General features: G+C 46.2%; 1 protein-coding gene across 7 annotated transcripts in view; it reads left to right on the top strand.

Annotated features, from left to right (window-relative positions):
* Positions 1-17,279, top strand: part of PIKFYVE (phosphoinositide kinase, FYVE-type zinc finger containing) — a 241,446-nt gene that overhangs the window by 140,507 nt on the left and 83,660 nt on the right. For all 7 annotated transcript variants that reach the window (XR_013227979.1, XM_077319274.1, XM_077319275.1 and 4 more), the window contains 4 exons: positions 10,278-10,352; positions 11,807-11,914; positions 12,851-12,991; positions 14,665-14,791. Coding sequence is in view for 6 of the 7 variants with exons in the window: in XM_077319274.1 (XP_077175389.1) it covers positions 10,278-10,352; positions 11,807-11,914; positions 12,851-12,991; positions 14,665-14,791 (451 nt within the window). In the remaining variant the exon portion in view is untranslated. The remainder of the gene's footprint in view (positions 1-10,277; positions 10,353-11,806; positions 11,915-12,850; positions 12,992-14,664; positions 14,792-17,279) is intronic.

Here is a 17,279-nt window from a genome sequence, read left to right on the forward strand (position 1 = left end):
CCTCAGATATGCAGATGTTACCACTCTAATGGCAGAAAGGGAAGAGCAACTAAAGAGCCTCTTGATGTGGGTGAAGGAGGAGAGTGCAAAAGTTGGCTTGAAACTCAACATCAAGAAAACGAAGATCATGGCATCTGGCCTTCTCAAATCCTGGCAAAAAGATGGGGAAGAAATGGAGGTAGTGACAGATTTTATTTCCTGGGCTCCAAGATCACTGCAGATGTGGACTGCAGCAAAGAAATTAAAAGACGCTTGCTCCTGGGGAGGAAAGCTATGACAAATCTAGATGGCATCCTAAAAAGCAGACATCACCCTGCCAACAAAAGTGCGTTTAGTCAAGGCTATGGTATTCCCAGTTGCAATGTATGGCTGTGAAAGTTGGAACATAAGGAAGGCCAAGCGTCAAAGAATTGAGGCTTTTGAACTCTGGTGCTGGAGAAGACTCTTGCGAGTCCCTTGCACTGCAAGGCGAACAAACCAGTCAGTCCTAGAGGAGATCAGCCCTGCCTGCTCCTTAGAAGGCCAGATCCTGAACATGAAACTCAAATACTTTGGCCACCTCATGAGAAGGAAGGACTCCCTGGAGAAGAGCCTGATGCTGGGAGCGATCGAGGGCAAAAGAAGAAGGGGACGACAGAGAATGAGGTGGCTGGATGGAGTCACTGAAGCAGTCGGTGCAAACTTAAATGGACTCCGGGGAATGGTAGAGGACAGGAAGGCCTGGAGGATCATTGTCCATGGGGTCGCGATGGGTCGGACACGACTTCACATCTAGCAACAACAATCTCTTTAAACATTCAGAAAACTGGGGGGAGAGGGCTGCAGCAGGCGAGGAGGAAGGCTAGCTGGCATTCATCTCAGCTTAGTAGGGCAGTGCTCAATCTTGAAAGTTAAAATGCATTTTTTTAAATATAAGATTTTTGCCACCGTGCTACATTTGAATACTTCCCAGCCTACAGCACACTGTTACTTTGAATGCTGTGAAAAGGAGAGATTCCCCAGAAAGAAAAGTACTTCCTTGAGGGAAGATGTCAGATTACTAGATTAGGTTTAACATGCAAAAAATAAAGACAATTCTAAGAATTATAAAAAACAACCATGTAAAAATTTAAGGTTGGATAATCTAAAATACATTGTAAATTTAGCAAACATTTTATTATTTGTTTGTTTGTTTGTTTGTTTGTTTATTTTCTTAAATTTTTATACCTCCCTTTCCATACAGCCCAGGACGGTTTACATGGAACGTTGTGGGAAGCATAGAACATCATATATTAAATAGTTATAATATAACATATCAGTAACAGTTCTAACAATAAATATGTTTAACAGATTAATTAATTCATTTAATAATTTCAATAGAACAATCCCTAGGGAGGTCAGAATCCTTCAGATTATGGAGTGTATGCCTTGAGGGGGACCGACAGATTGATTTATAGGTCAGATGTTTTTAGGTTGGATTAAACTCAGTCGAATGCTCAGTGGAGAAGCTCCCTTTTGCAGGCCCTGCGGAATTCTGGGAGTTCAACCAGAGCCCTGATCTGTTCAGTGAGGTCATTCCGCCTGGTGGTGGCCAGTACAGTGAAGGCTCTGGCCCTTGTTGAGGTCCGACATACTTCTTTGGGGCCAGGGATTATTAGCCTGTTGGCAGTAGCAGAGTGTAGTACTCTTTGGGGGATATAGGCAAAGAGCCGGTCTCACAGGTACACTAGGTCAAGACTGTGTATGGCCTTGAAAGTAATAACCAGAACCTTAAGCCTAATCCGGAATTCAATTGGGAGCCAGTTGGATTATTGAAGTACCAGCTGGATGTGGGATCTCCATGGTGTATTTGCGAAGATCCTGGCTGCGGTATTCTGAACCAATTGTAGTTTCCATATTGAAAATAAGGGTAGGCCTGCGTAGAGAGAGTTGCAGAAATTCCGTCTAGAGGTGAACATCGCATGGATCGCTGTGACTAGGTATTCCAGGGCCAAGTAGGGCACTAGTAGCTTGGCTTGGCGTAGGTGGTAGGAGGCCTACCGCATTATCTCATAGAGAAGGAGGCATTGAGGCCTCCATAGAGAAGGAGGCATTGAGGATCACACCCAGGTTTCTGACAGAGTGGACTTCCTGCTAGTTGCACTCCATCCAGGTTGGGTAAGCACACTTCCTTGCTTGGTCCCTTCTTACCCAGCCACAGGACCTCCATCTTTGAAGTGTTGAGCTTCAGGCTACACTGCTTGAGCCACTTTTTCATTGTTTCCAAACATCTGTCTAAGGATTCTGGGGGAGAGTCAGGGTGGTCATCCATCAGGAGGAAGAGCTGGGTGTCATCCACATATTGGTGGCAACCCAGCCCAAACCTCCACACCAGCTGAGCAAGAGGGTGCATGAAGATGGTTAAATAAGATAGGAGAGAGGACTGCTCCCTGTGGGATTCCACATGTGACGTGGTAACGATTAGATACTCTCTCTCCTATTTCTACCCCCTGTCCGCGCCTCCAAAGGAAGGAGATCAGCCATTTGAGGGCTGTCTCCTGTATCCCAGCATCGGCAAGGTGGTGAGCTAAGAGCCCATGATCGACTGTGTCAAATACTGCTGATAGATCTCATAGTACAAGCAACACTGACCAGCCTTGATCCTGCTGGCGGTGGAAGTTGTCCATCAGTGTGACTAGTGCTGTCCTAACTCATGGCCCAGTCGGAAACCCAACTAAAATGGGTGAAGTTTCCTCCAAGAATGTTGACATCTGGTCTACAGCAGCCCTTTCAACCAACTTACTTACTTACTAACTTATTGTTTTTATATACCGCCCTCTCCGAAGGCTCAGTGCGGTTTACATAAAACAACAAAATGGTACAGGTAACATCACTCTGGTAACAGTAAGGTGTAACAACAATGACACTAACATATTAACAATAACAACAATAACATTAAAGGATGGTGGGACTGCAAAGAGCAGCTCAACTCGTACTGAGACCCAGGGGTTGGGCGGATTCATAACAGTCATGGTAGGAGGAGGGCCTTGGGGGACTGATGGATTAGGTCAACCTCAACCAAATGCCTGGTGGAGGAGATCCCTTTTGCAGGCCCTCTGGAACTGCTTTAGTTCTGTCAAGGCCATGATCTCCTCTGGGATCTCGTTCCACCAGGTGGGGGCCAGAATGGAGAAAGCTCTGGCCCTAGTGGAGGTCAAGGGGGCTTCCTTGGGGCCAGGGACCACCAGGAGATTGGAAGTGGTAGGGTGCAAGGCTCTTTAGGGGTGTAGGCAGAGAGGCGATCCCTCAGGTATACTGGGCCCAGACCGTGTATGGTCTTAAAGGTGATAACCAAAACCTTAAGCCTGATCCGCAATTCAGTCGGGAGCCAGTGCAGCTGCTGGAGGATGGGCTAGATGTGGGACCTCCGAGGTGTTCCTCATAGAATCATAGAATCATAGAGTTGGAAGGGGCCATACAGGCCATCTAGTCCAACCCCCTACTCAACGCAGGATCAGCCCTAAGCATCCTAAAGCATCCAAGAAAAGTGTGTATCCAACCTTTGCTTGAAGACTGCCAGTGAGGGGGAGCTCACCACCTCCTTAGGCAGCCTATTCCACTTCTGAACTACTCTGACTGTGAAAACATTTTTCCTGATATCTAGCCTATATCGTTGTACTTGAAGTTTAAACCCATTACTGCGTGTCCTCTCCTCTGCACCCAACAGAAACAGCATCCTGCCCTCCTCCAACCTTTCAAATACTTAAAGAGGGCTACCATGTCCCCTCTCAACCTCCTTTTCTCCAGGCTGAACGTTCCCAAGTCCCTCAGCCTATCTTCATAGGGCTTGGTCCCTTGGCCCCAGATCATCTTCGTCGCTCTCCTCTGTACCCTTTCAATTTTATCTACGTCCTTCTTGAAGTGAGGCCTCCAGAACTGCACACAATACTCCAGGTGTGGTCTGACCAGTGCCGTATACAATGGGACTATGACATCTTGTGATTTTGATGTGATGCCCCTGTTGATACAGCCCAAAATGGCATTTGCATTTTTTACCGCTGCATCAAACTGCCTGCTCATGTTTCGTTTACAATCCACAAGTACCCAAGGTCTCGTTCACACACAGTGTTACCTAGAAGCGTATCCCCCATCCAGTAGGCATGCGTTTCATTTTTCTGACCCAGAGGCAGAACTTTACACTTATCTTTATTAAATTGCATCTTGTTCTCATTTGCCCATTTTTCCATTGTGTTCAGATCTCATTGAACTCTGTCTCTATCTTCCGAAGTATTTGCCAGTCCTCCCAATTTGGTATCATCTGCAAACTTGATGAGTAGTCCCTCCACCCCCACATCTAAAACATTAAAAAATATGTTAAAAAGTACCAGGCCGAGCCCTGAGCCCTGAGATACCCCGCTACTCACTTCTCTCCAGTCTGATGAAACACCATTGACAACAACTCTTTGAGTGCGGTTCTCTAAACAATTCCCTATCCACTTAACTGTATGAAAATCCAGATTGCAGTCCTTCAACTTATCCATCAGAACATCATGAGGAACCTTGTCAAAAGCTTTACTAAAATCCAAGTAAATGACATCAACCAAATTTCCCTGATCCAGCAAACCTGTCACTTGGTCAAAAAAGGAAACCAGGTTGGTCTGGCAGGACCTGTTGGAGACAAATCCATGCTGACTTACTTGGATCACCAAATTGTCCTCCAGATGTTTGCAGATCGCTCCTTTTAATATCTGCTCCATTATCTTCCCCACAACAGAGGTCAGACTCACTGGTCTGTAGTTTCCCGGGTCATCCTTCCTCCCTTTTTTGAAGATCGGAATAACGTTTGCTCTCTTTCAGTCCTCCGGGACATCTCCAGTCCTTAAAGAGGTCCCGAAGATGATGGACAAGGGCTGTGCAAGTTCTCTGGAAAGTTCTTTGAGCACTCTCGGGTGCATTTCATCCGGACCAGGGGATTTGAACTCATCCAGTGCAGCTAAATGCCTTTCGACAACCTCTCTATCCATGTTAACCTGCCACCCAGACACTATCCTTTGGCTACGGCCATCTCTAGATGTGCCTAAACACTTTGACCTGTGGGAAAAAACAGACGTAAAATAGGCACTAAGCCTTTCTGCTTTCTCTGCATCTTCCGTTAGAGTTTGTTCATCTGCTCCTAACAGTGGGCTTATTGCCTCCTTTACTTTATGTTTGCTCCTCACATAACTGAAAAATCTTTTCTTGTTACAATGGGCTTCCCTGGCCAATCTTAGCTCACTCTCAGCTTTGGCCTTTCTGATGATTGATCTACAGTGCCTAGTAACCTGTAGGCACTCTTCTTTAGAGCTCTGTCCTTCCCTCCATTTCTTGAACATTTTCCTTTTCTTTCTTAGTTCCTCTTGAAGTTTTCTGTTCATCCAAATAGGCTTCTTAGAGCTCCTGCAGTGTTTTCGTCTTTCTGGGATAGTAATTGATTGAGCATGCAAAGCCCAGGGGATTTGAACTCATCCAGTGCAGCTAAATGCCTCTCCACAACCTCTCTGTCCATGTGAACCCGCCACCCTGACACTATCTCTTGGTTACTGCCATCTCTAGATGTGCCTAAACCCTTTGACCTTTGGGAAAAAACAGATGTAAAATAGGCGCTGAGCCTTTCTGCTTCCTCTGCATCCTCCGTTAGAATTTGTCCATCTGCACCCAACAGTGGGCCTATTGCATCCGTTACTTCAGTGCTCCCCAACCTGCGGTCCATGGCCCGGTGCCGGGCTGCAAAGGCCAGGGCGCCGGGCCGCGGGTACCTCTCCCCGCCCCCCCCCGCAGTAAAAAACTTCCCCAGGCCGCAAGCTTGCGGCCCGGGAAGGTTCTTACTGCGGGAGGGGGGGAGAGGCGCCATGCGTGGCCAAAAACGCGCATGCGCGGCACTTTCGCGCATGCGCGCTGCATGGGGGGGCTATTGCCCCGCCGGTCCCCAGCCGGAAAAAGGTTGGGGACCACTGCTTTACTTTACGTTTGCTCCTCACATAACTAAAAAATCTTTTCTTGTTACAGTGGGCATCCCTGGCCAATCTTAGCTCACTCTCAGCTATGGCCTTTCTGATTATTGATCTACAGTGCCTAGTAACCTGTAGGTACTCTTCTTTAGAGCTCTGTCCTTCCCTACATTCCCTTTTCTTTCTTAGCTCCTCTTGAAGTGTTCTGTTCATCCAAATAGGCTTCTTAGAACTCCTGCAGTGTTTTCTTCTTTCTGGGATAGTCATTGAGCATGCAATAGCTCTTGTTTGAGTACGCCCACCCTTCACATGCTCCCTTCCCTTCCAGCATTCTCGTCCATGGTATGACACTCATCATGTCTCTGAGTTTATTAAAGTTTGCCCTACGAAAATCCAACATCCGCGTCTGGCTACAAGCTTCCTTGCCTCCCCATCTCAAAAGGAATTCTATGAGGACATGGTCACTTCGCCCTAGGGTCCCCACCTCCTTCACCTCATCCACCAACTCTTGCCTGTTGGTCAGTATTAAGTCCAGTATGACTGAACCTCTTGTGGGTTCATCTACCATTTGATAAATTAAATTGTCAGCCAGGCAGGTCAGAAACTTGCATGACTGACGACGCTTTGCAGAATTTGTTTCCCAGCACATCTGGGAAATTGAAGTCACCCATGATGACAAGGTCCTGACGCTTGGATATTTTCTCAAGCTGCTCACAAAGTGCAGCATCCACATCCTCTCGTTGGTCAGGCGGTCGGTAGCAGACACCAACCACCACACTGTTTGTTTTCCCCTCGCTTATTTTCACCCAGATGCTTTCCACTGTAGATATGCTCTCCTTCACTAGAATTTCCTGACAGGTAAGCCCTTTCCTCACATCCAGTGCCACTCCTCCACCTCTTCGATCTATTCTGTTTTTTCTGAACAGTTCATATCCATCCACCATTACATTCCAGTCATGACAATCATTCCACCAAGTTTCTGTGATGCCTACTAGATCATACCTTTCCATCAGCATGAGAAGTTCCAGCTCTTCCTTCTTATTGCCCATACTTCGGGCGTTAGTATAAAGGCATCTGAATCCTTTTACTTTTGGTTCCCTATGAGCTGGCATGGCTGGTTGGGCTGCCCCCAATCGTTCTCCTTCCTTACACTCCCTATGTTGATCGTCTCCTTCCCCTTTTGGCTTCAGTTTAAAGCTCTCCTGATGAATCTTCCCAGGTTCCTGCCATACACATTCTTACCCAGTTTCAATAAGTGCAGTCCATCAGGTGCTAGTAGGCCTTCCTCAAGAAAGCCTATCCCATGGTCCCAGAAACCAAATCTCTCCTGCCGGCACTACGCAGCCACTGATTTATCTCCATTATCTTCCTCTCTGGACACATTGCAAACACCAACCACCACACCAGCTGAGCCAGAGGGCGCATAAAGATGTTAAATAAGATAGGAGAGAGGACTGCTCTTTGTGGAACTCCACATGTGAGCTGGTGTTGGTGCCTCTTTTAATCCCTCCGGAAATTCTCCTGTTGAGAGGGAGAGGTTAATTATTTCCCGGAGGGGGGCTCCTATTCTTCTGTCTGTTGTTTTTAGGAGCCATGATGGGCATGGGTCTAATGGGCAAGTGGTTGGCCTCGTTGCTGCTAGCATCCTGTCCACTTCAGTTTGTGAGAGTCGTCTAAAGTGACTCATTGTTCTCTCCAAAGACGGCCAAGGGGCTCACAGTTGCTTCCTTGCCAGCGGCCTGATGCATCGGGAGGTGCTTCGCGCCTCTCACCGCGTCAGGCCACCGCCCAAGGGAGCCCCCGGCAGTTGCGCTCCGAGCGACTGCCGGGGGCTCCCTTGCCTAGCGCCCGCTGTATTTATTTTACAGCGGGCTTGATTACTAGTCCTTTATAATTGTGCCCAGCGTGAGTGCACAAATGCAATGCTAGTTGAGTAAAAGTTGCATTTCACTGACTTCACTGCCATCTCATAGGCTCTTAACTGCATTCTATAAGATGATCTCGATTCTTCGTCGCCAGTCTTCCTCCAAACTCGCTCTAGCATTCTCAGTTCCCATTTCTTCTGGTGGAGCTCCTCTGTATACCATGGAGCCCACTTGAGACGGGGTTGGAGAGGGCATTTGGGAGCTATCTCATTAATGGCTGCCAGCATTCTGTCATGCCAGTCGCTGACCAATCCATCTAGAGAAGTGCCGGGAGGTATTGGGTCCCGCAGAGCATTCAGGAATCCAATTGAATCCATAAGTCTCCATGGGTGAGCTGAAATGTGCTCGGTGCCCAACTGAGGGGGAGGTGGCAACCTAAGCCGAGTATTCAGGGTTTAGTGGTCCACCCATGGCACGGCAGTAGTCGTGACTGGATCCACACTCAACCCTGCACCGAAAATCAAGTCCAGGGTGTGACCTGCTTGGTGGGTAGAGCCAACAACAAATTGTGAGAGCCCTAGCACCGCCATGGCTTACACCAGGTCCAACCCGTTGCCAGAAGAGGGCAATTCCGCATGGACAGTAAAGTCCCCCAGAATTAATAGTCTGGGGAACTGTAATGTCCAGGCGTCAGCTGCCTCTAGCAGGGCAGGAAGGTCATCTGGAGGTGCATTGGGCGTGCGATACACTAGCCAGATGGTCACGCTCTCAGTTGTGCCCCACCCAATGCCAACACACTCAATTCCTGGGATTGTTGGTGCAAGGAGAGCCCTGAAGGAGATGTTATTATGTATCAGGATTGCCACACCTCCTCCCCGCCCCACGGTCTGCGACTGATGGAGGACAGAGAACCCGGCAGGGGCCAGTTCTTGAGAGCGACTGTTTCGCCATTTCGACCAGGTTTCCGTCACGCATGCCAGGTCTACCCCCTGCTCTGTAAAGTAAGCTTGCAGAATGGAGACTTTGTTATTAATCAACCTGGCATTGGTGTTATTGTATCTTTAGTTGAGCTCGGTATTTGGGAACTATCCATGACTGATGTTTTCTCCCTGAACTGTCAACTGATTATTTCTAGGGATTTTTTTTTTTGCCCTAGTTCTGATTCTTATTTGGTTGCTTTGGTTCTGGTACCTTTGTTTTTTTCAATTTCAGGTGGATTGATTTGAGTGTGTGTGTGTTTTAAAATTCACGTGGGTTGGGATTCCAGAGGGATGGCCCTGATCGTCTTACTGCATCTCAGGGTTACCCAGTCTGGAGTTCATTTGATTGGTTGATTGGATGCTAGTACATTTTATTTGCTCCCATTCAGTTTGGGTGGAGGGGGAGGGCACCTTTTTGGTTGGATTTCAATGAATTAAGTAAGTGGTACATGTAGGACTGTTGTAATTGGGTTTGTTTGGGTTTTTATTTAATTGTGTATGGGGGTTGTAATTGGATACGGTGCTTTTTTTTCGTCTCTCTTTTTTCTCCTTGTTAATTTGGCTTTCTTCCCACCCTCCTTTTTCTTTCCACTCTTTTTTGTTATTAGAAAAGTTCTTTTTTGATTTATCAGCTTACTCCCTTCTATTCCCCTCTTTTGCTTTGTTGTTAGGCTGGTTCTTACTTTCTCTCTCTTTTCTATCTTTTCCAGTCATTCTGTTTCCTCTTCCTTGTTGTTAGGCAGATTTTCTCTCTTCTTTGTTGTTGGGCAGATCCCCCCCCCTCCCATTTTCATTCCTTTCTCGGACCTGTGTTATTGTTGCTCTTCGGTTATTGCCCTCCCCTTCTCTTTCTCTGTTGCTACATTCCCGCTTTAATTTATAACCGTTAGGGGTTCCCGCTTAGTTAGTGTGACTTGACACTCTATGAAGCCTTCTCTTGTTTACCATGACTGGAAATGCAAACAGGACTCCTAGAAGCTTGACTTAGTGCAAGTTGCTACTGTGCTCTTTTTCTTGCATTTCCTCTTGCACAACAGCTCTGGTACAAGTGGAAACTTTACCCTGGATCAAGCCCAACAAGTGAATATCAGTGGAATATTGAGTGTAGGGCAGATTGAATGATGGTGCTGAAAGGGCCTAAACCAGAAGTGGCCAAAGTGGCTCTCTAGATGTACTACAATTCCCATGAGTCTCTGCTAGCACAGGCTCATGGGAATTGTAGTTCATGGATATCTGGAGAGCCGCACTTTGGTGACCCCTGCCCTAAACTAAGGAATGGGAAGTTTAGGTAAAGTTCTCTGCTCCACAGAGGAGCTATTCAAAGAAACCTAGCTAAGATTGCATCTTCCAGAAACTGTTTCCGGTTGGCTTCTTGGTGGTTGTGGTTAAAAAAAAATCTTCCTCTAAAGTATCTTTACTTAATAATTCAAAACATGTTGTGTCTGGAAATGTGGAGATTTAGTATAATGATCTTTCCTGTTTGCCAGATTCCCGGTGGGAAAAAATTTGACTCTATGATGGTGAATGGTTTTGTGTGCACCAAGAACATAGTTCATAAAAAGGTAGGATTTCATGAAAGGTAGTATTTGACTTTGTGTGCCTTGAAGGAAAGACTCATTTGGAGAAATGTCTGTGTTCCCTATCACTTCCTTGTGATGAAGCAGTTCTGCAGTTCCCAGTTTCGCTCTCTTAACCCTTAACTCTGCTCCTTAGTATATCTGCAGACCTGGATTATTAGACATTCTGCACATGTGCTGCTTACCTCCTGAATGCACTTGATTGGCAAAAAGAAATTTGTGTTCAGATGTGCCCAGGGTCTGGACAAGGATCCATCTTGAGGCGGTCCATCATGGTGACAGTCCATTGGATACCTGAGAAGTCAGTTCAGCTGTACATGAGTCATGTGCAAGGCTGGTGCTTAATGAGTTCTGCTTCACAGGATCATTATTGAGTTATACATTTCATTTTATTAGAACAAAATTTCACAGCAATACCAAATGAGTGAACCATTAGTAGCCATAACACAGAGATAAATGTGTGTGGAAGGACCGTGGCTCAGTGGCAGAGTATCTGCTCAGCCCGAAAAAGGTCCCAGGTTCAGTCCCTGGCATCTCCAGTTAAACGGCTCAAAGTGACAAGCAATATGAATGGCCTTTCCAAAGGCAGCAGCTCATGAGACCCTGGAGAGCTGCTGCTGGTTTCAGTAGACAAAAATGACCTTGATGGACCAATGGTCAGATTCAGTATAAGGCAGCTTCTTATGTGACCTAAAAATGTTTACTCTTATTTCAGTGGGTATTAATGAAACTAATGAATACAAAAGGCAGCTCTTTAGTCCTTTACTTGTATAAAGCATGTGAATTTTTAGCCTTTTTGGCAAAGCACTGGGATTTAATTCTGAGTGGCTGAGTTGTTTTCAGGTGTTTGCTGTCCAGATTCAGGATCATGACCTTGCAGATTGGTCGGCCACTGTGTGAAATAGGAAGCTATACTAGATCTGTTCTAGAGCAGATATGGCTTCCATCTAGAGTAGTCTTTTCTAACTTTTTGACCATGGAGGAACCCCTGAAATATTTTACAGGCTTTGAGGAACTCCGGAAGTGGTAACCTCCCCCATCAGAGAAGTGGGCGCAAAAGTAAGATGCAGGAGCCAGCCAATCAATCATTTACCGTTTTCATTGTGGAGAAAGAAACTAGGCCTGTAGGGGAAGTGGGCTCCAGTGATATCTAGTGATGTCAGCGGCCATCTGAACTTCTGGGAAAGGCCACGTAACCTCTGGGGAGCTCTCATGTTTACCCCAGTGTTCCCTAGAACCCTGGTTGGGAATCCCTAATCTAGAATTTATTAGGCTTTCTCTGTGCCTTCTTCCTTCTACAGATTAATTCAAATTTCACACTGTGCTGGTACTGCTTTTAAGTAGGGAGGTAAAAAATGTGCAATATGAATGTTGTACACATATGGAAAATTGTATTTATTTGCATTTAGCAGCTTTGTCTCTTTTTCTCTTCCCCTCAGATGAATTTCTGTATTAAAAATCCCAAAATTCTTCTGTTGAAATGCTCCATTGAATACCTCTACCGAGAAGAAACAAAGTTTACGTGTATTGATCCCATAGTCCGTCAGGTGGTAGAACCTTTCTCTCGTCTGTGTTTTGTAAAACACTACTGCTTATAAAAGATGCAGAGATGCCATGCATGATATTAGCACCTTGATTAGAGCAGAGAGGAAATGCCTGGGGGCAGAAAATTAGCATCAGTATTGAAGTATCTTTTTGGTCTCTAAGATGCTACTGGACTTGAAATCTGTTTTACTGCAGACCAGCATGACTACCCCCTAACTATCTTCAATTTGCATTGCCATTTTGGGATGAAAATCCCATTGCTTAGCTCTGTGAGCTAATGGTAGAAATATGAAGTTCCTGGAAGTTTTGAAGCTAAGGGAATACCACTTTTTCTTTTATGGGAATAAAATAAATTTTCAAATCCATTCAATATTTTGTATCAAACCTGACCTTATTTTGCTGATTTACCAGTGTAAAATGTTTATAGTGTATAATAAATTGTACAAATTAGCATATTTATGGAATTTAAAATTATAAATGCCTTTGTTCTCTTACAAGCAAAATTACAAATGCAATCAAGTATATGTAAGAGCTGCAACATGTTTCATCCTATGCTGCTTTAGCACACCTCTTAATTTTTGTCATCTCAGAGGTGGAAAGAAGTGATAGTTAAAATTAAGCAAAGTTTGTATTATATTGAACAGAAAGAGTTTCATACAGTCATAACAGCAGGACTAATTTACAGACACATTATAACATACTCATGTATTGCCAAATTTACATTTAAACAAAAGTTCCTTACTGGTCTCCTAATTTTCCTGTCAGAAAAGTTGGCTGTGGGGCCTAGGGGAAGAGTAGGTTGGTTTTCAGTCTGCTGTGTCTTGGTTTTAGTAAGAATTCCTTCCAGTTAAACATTTTGTAACCTTAAACGGCACGTAATCCTCCTGGCACAGTCTGATCTCTCAGTGCTGACACCTGACCTTCTCTCGCTACATTAGGAAAGGGAGTTTTTGAAGAATTATATTCAGCGAATAGTGGACGTCAAGCCCACTTTGGTCCTGGTTGAAAAAACGGTGGCCCATATTGCCCAAGAACTGCTGCTGGAACATGGCATTACTCTAGTAACGAACGTCAAGCCGGTAGGTGCAGGAATTTGCGGTGAGGGGTGTTCGTCTTTAAATATGAATAAGTACAAAAAAATGTTCTTGGAGACATAAATAGATTGTAGACTGTACTCTGACTCATTAGTTTATGAATCTTCGTATTTGTATATGGCAGTATTCTTCAAGAAACATTCTTCAAGAAACGATCATGCAGAATAGGATCATGCAGAATGGCACAATCATGCAGAATAGGATTGGGAAGCCTAGCTGTGTACTCACTCACCTGGGGTCCCTCCCCTTCCCACCCCCATCATTGGCCATGGGGGGGGCAGGTCGACATGACCAAATAGATGTTTAACACATTTATATATATATAAATATATATGCAAGAATATATGTGCAAGAACCGGGTCACATCTGACCCTTGGGGTGACGCCCTCTAGCGTTTTCTTGGCAGACTCAATACGGGCTGGTTTGCCAGTGCCTTCCCCAGTCATTACCATTTACCCCCCAGCAAGCTGGGTACTCATTTTACTGACCTCGGAAGGATGGAAGGTTGAGTCAACCTTGAGCCGGCTGCTGGGATTGAACCCCCAGCCTCATGGGCAGAGCTTTCAGACTGCATGTCTGCTGCCTTACCACTCTGCACCACAAGGGGCTATATACACAAACATACACACACACACAAACTAACTCCCCCCTGGTTGAAAAAGACTGGTATATGGAGTGCATTGTACAGACCTGGGTAACCCAGGCTAGCCCCATCTTGTCAGATCTTGGGAGCAAAGCAGGGTCGCCCCTGGATAATACTTGGATGGGAGACCACCAAGGAAGTCCAAAGGCAAGGGCAAGCCACCTCTAAATGTCCCCTGCCTTGAAAACCCTATGGGATTACTGGAAATCGGCTATAATTTGACAGCACTTTCCACCTTCACATGGTGTGCCTGAGGATTTATAGAACAGCTTGGCTTTTCCTAAAGTAGCTGGCTTGCCTTTGCAAAAGGTTCAAGAATGCTGTAGCCTGCGAGCATGAAGTTGAGGGACAGAGTTTATTTTGTTTTATTATCCGCCACTTCCAGGCAACCTGGCTCATTGGCAAGTAACACTGTCTGCACCCCAGTCCTTTTTACATGTCTTCTCATTGTACCTGTAAATGCTTTTTTTTTTTTAAACAACCTTATCTCTGCTTTGGCTGAGGAAATGTAGCTACTTTTGAAGAAAGCTCACTAATGGCTTACTGTTGCAGGTTTTGGTTTCCAAGTGCTGTATCTCTGTTTGGTAGAGCCTATGCCCGCCCTGCCCCTCCCCCGAAGCTAGAAACTAGTCAATAGTTTTGATTTAGTCTTGTGTCTTAACACAGTGATTCTTAAAAAGGGCCATAGACATCAAGGGGCAATTCTTATGAGAAGCCTCCTCCCCGTTTTCAGTGAGTCTTTGAAAGAGGCATTGGTTCATACCACCTGAGCTGAGGCTAAAAGGCCCTTGAACTGGCATGGAGCATAGGAATCAAACAGGAATGCCTGTCCACACTTGGCCCAATACAAAACCCTGCTACCTGTTCTCCTCCGTCCATTCCTTCTCTGCATCTGTCATATTTGTACCCTTTGCCTAAAGTTACCTTGTTTAGAGTGGTGAGATTCTCTCTCCCAGCGTCGTACAAAGTGAGATGTAGCTTGAGATGCATCCTTGATCATACCAATGTCTTACAGCAAGTATTGGACAGAGTAAGTCGAATGACTCAGGGAGACCTAGTGATGTCGATGGACCAATTGTTGACCAAGCCTCACTTGGGAACCTGCCACAAATTTTACATCCAGGCATTCCAGTTGCCTAATGGTAAGTAAAACAGAGGTGTCTAAGTCTGGTTTGTCCTGAAAGTGAGTATTGAAGGGGATTCCTTTACAATATGAAAAGCTGACACTATGCCTGACACTAGCTTGGTTACTGCAGCTGATCTTCCTTGGCATTAACTTTTCCTTATTTCCTGTCATGGTGGATTCATGCTATTTTCCCCCCTGCCCCCGAATGGCTCTTCTCACTCACCTTTGTAAGGGAATTTCCATGGTTTTTGGACCTCGTGGGGAGAGTAGAAACCTCCCTGTGCCAAGGACTTTTCAGAAACCAAGAGGGGCCTCTTCAGTGGGTTCACCTTTTCTAAGGAACTCCCTCAGCCTTGCCAAGCAGCCTGGTTTTGCTAATACTTCTATTTTCACCAAGCCCCCCCTGAGGAACAGGCTGTCTTGATCAGCATTACTTGCTTTCTTCTCTTTGTTTATTTACCCCATTTATACCCCATTTCTGTCCTGAGTAGGACCTAAAATGTCTTGCAGCATTTTCCCATTCTTTGTTTTGTCCTCACAACAAAGCTGTGAGGTAGGTTAGACTGAGAGCATGTGACTGGCCAAGGGTCACTGAGCAAATCTCCATGTGGGGATTTGAACGTGGTGTCTCCAAGATCCTAGCCCCCCCCCCCCAAAAAAAAAGCCCTAGACAAAATCTCAACTCTCCGCCATGACCTTCCTCCAACCTTGGATACAGAAAGTGAACTAGAGGCCCCTTGGCCATCTTTGGAGAGAACATTGAGTTACTTCAGACGACTGTCAAAAACTGATATGGACCGGATGCTAACAGCAATGAGGCCAACCACTAGCTCACTAGACGCATGGCCATCATGGCTCCTAAAAACAACTGACATAAGAATTGGGGCCCCCTCCAGGAAATAATCAATCTGTCTCTTACAATGGGAAAATTCCAGGAAGGACTAAAAGAAGCAGTGGTACGCACGTTGCTCAAAAAACCATCCCTTGACCCACAGAAGCCTGACAACTACTGCCCTATCTTGCACTTAGCGTTCCTGGGGAAATTAGTTGAAAGGGCCGCAGCAGACCAAATGTCAGAATTCCTGGAGGTAACTTCAGCCCTTGACCCATTTCATTCGGGTTTCCGGCCTGGCCATGGGGTGGAAACAGCACTAGTCACCCTGATGGATGACTTCCATCGCCAGCTAGACCGAGGCAGGTCAGCGTTGCTATTAGATCTTTCAGCAGGGTTTGACACTGCAGTTCATGAGCTCCTAGCTCACCACCTTGCTGATGCCGGGATACGGGGGACAGCTTTCAAATGGCTGATCTTCCTCCGGGGTCACAGACAGAGGGTTGAAATAGGAGAGGGAGTATCCATCAGCTGACATGTGCAGTCATTTCCTAACATATCTCCTATGTTATTTAACACCTTCATGTTAAATAAGAGCCAGTTTGGTGTAGTGGTTAGGAGTGCGGACTTCTAATATGGCATGCCAGGTTCGATTCTGCGCTCCCCCACATGCAGCCAGCTGGGTGACCTTGGGCTCGCCACAGCACTGATAAAACTGTTCTGACCGGGCAGTGATATCAGCGCTCTCTCAGCCTCACCCACCCCACAGGGTGTCTGCTGTGCGGAGAGGAATGGGAAGGCGACTGTAAGCCGCTTTGAGCCTCCTTCGGGTAGGGAAAAGCGGCATATAAGAACCAACTCTTCTTCTTCTTCATGCGCCCTCTTTCTCAGGTGGTACGGAGGTTTGGGCTGGGTTGCCACCAATATACAGATGACACCCAGCTCTTCCTCCTGATGGATGACCACCCAAATTCCCCCCCCCAGAAACATTAACCAGATGCCTGACAGAAGTGACGAAATGGCTCAAGCAGAGTCATCTGAAGCTCAGCCCCTCAAAGACGGAGGTCCTGTGGCTGGGTAAGAAGGGACTAAGCGAGGAAGTGCGCCTACCCAACCTGGACAGAGTACGTCTAATAGTAGCCCACTCTGCCAGAAACCTTGGGTTGATCCTTGACGCCTCCCTTTCCATGGAGGCATGGGTCACAAGAGATGCGTGGCAGGCCTTCTACAACCTCCGCCAAGCCAAGCTACTATTGCCCTACTTGGCACCAGAACACCTAACCACAGTGATCCATGCAACAGTTACCTCTAGACTGGACTTCTCAACTTGCTCTACGCAGGCCTACCCTTATCCTTGATCCAGAAACTGCAATTGGTGCAGAATGCAGTGGCCAGGATTCTCACCAATACACCGTGGATATCTCACATCTGGCCTATACAACAACTACATTTTGTGGACAAAATCTCGACACTCCGCCACGACCTCCCTCCAACCTTAGATACAAAAAGTGAACTAGAGGCCCCTTGGCCGTCTTTGGAGAAAACTATGAGTAACTTCAGACGACTCACACTGACCGAAGTGGACAGGATTCTAGCGACAACAAGACCAACGACATGCCCACTAGATCCTTGCCCATCCTGGTATAAAGATAATGGGCCCCCTCCAGGAGAT

This window comes from Paroedura picta, chromosome 2, assembly GCF_049243985.1.
Source record: "Paroedura picta isolate Pp20150507F chromosome 2, Ppicta_v3.0, whole genome shotgun sequence".
NCBI lineage: Eukaryota > Metazoa > Chordata > Lepidosauria > Squamata > Gekkonidae > Paroedura > Paroedura picta.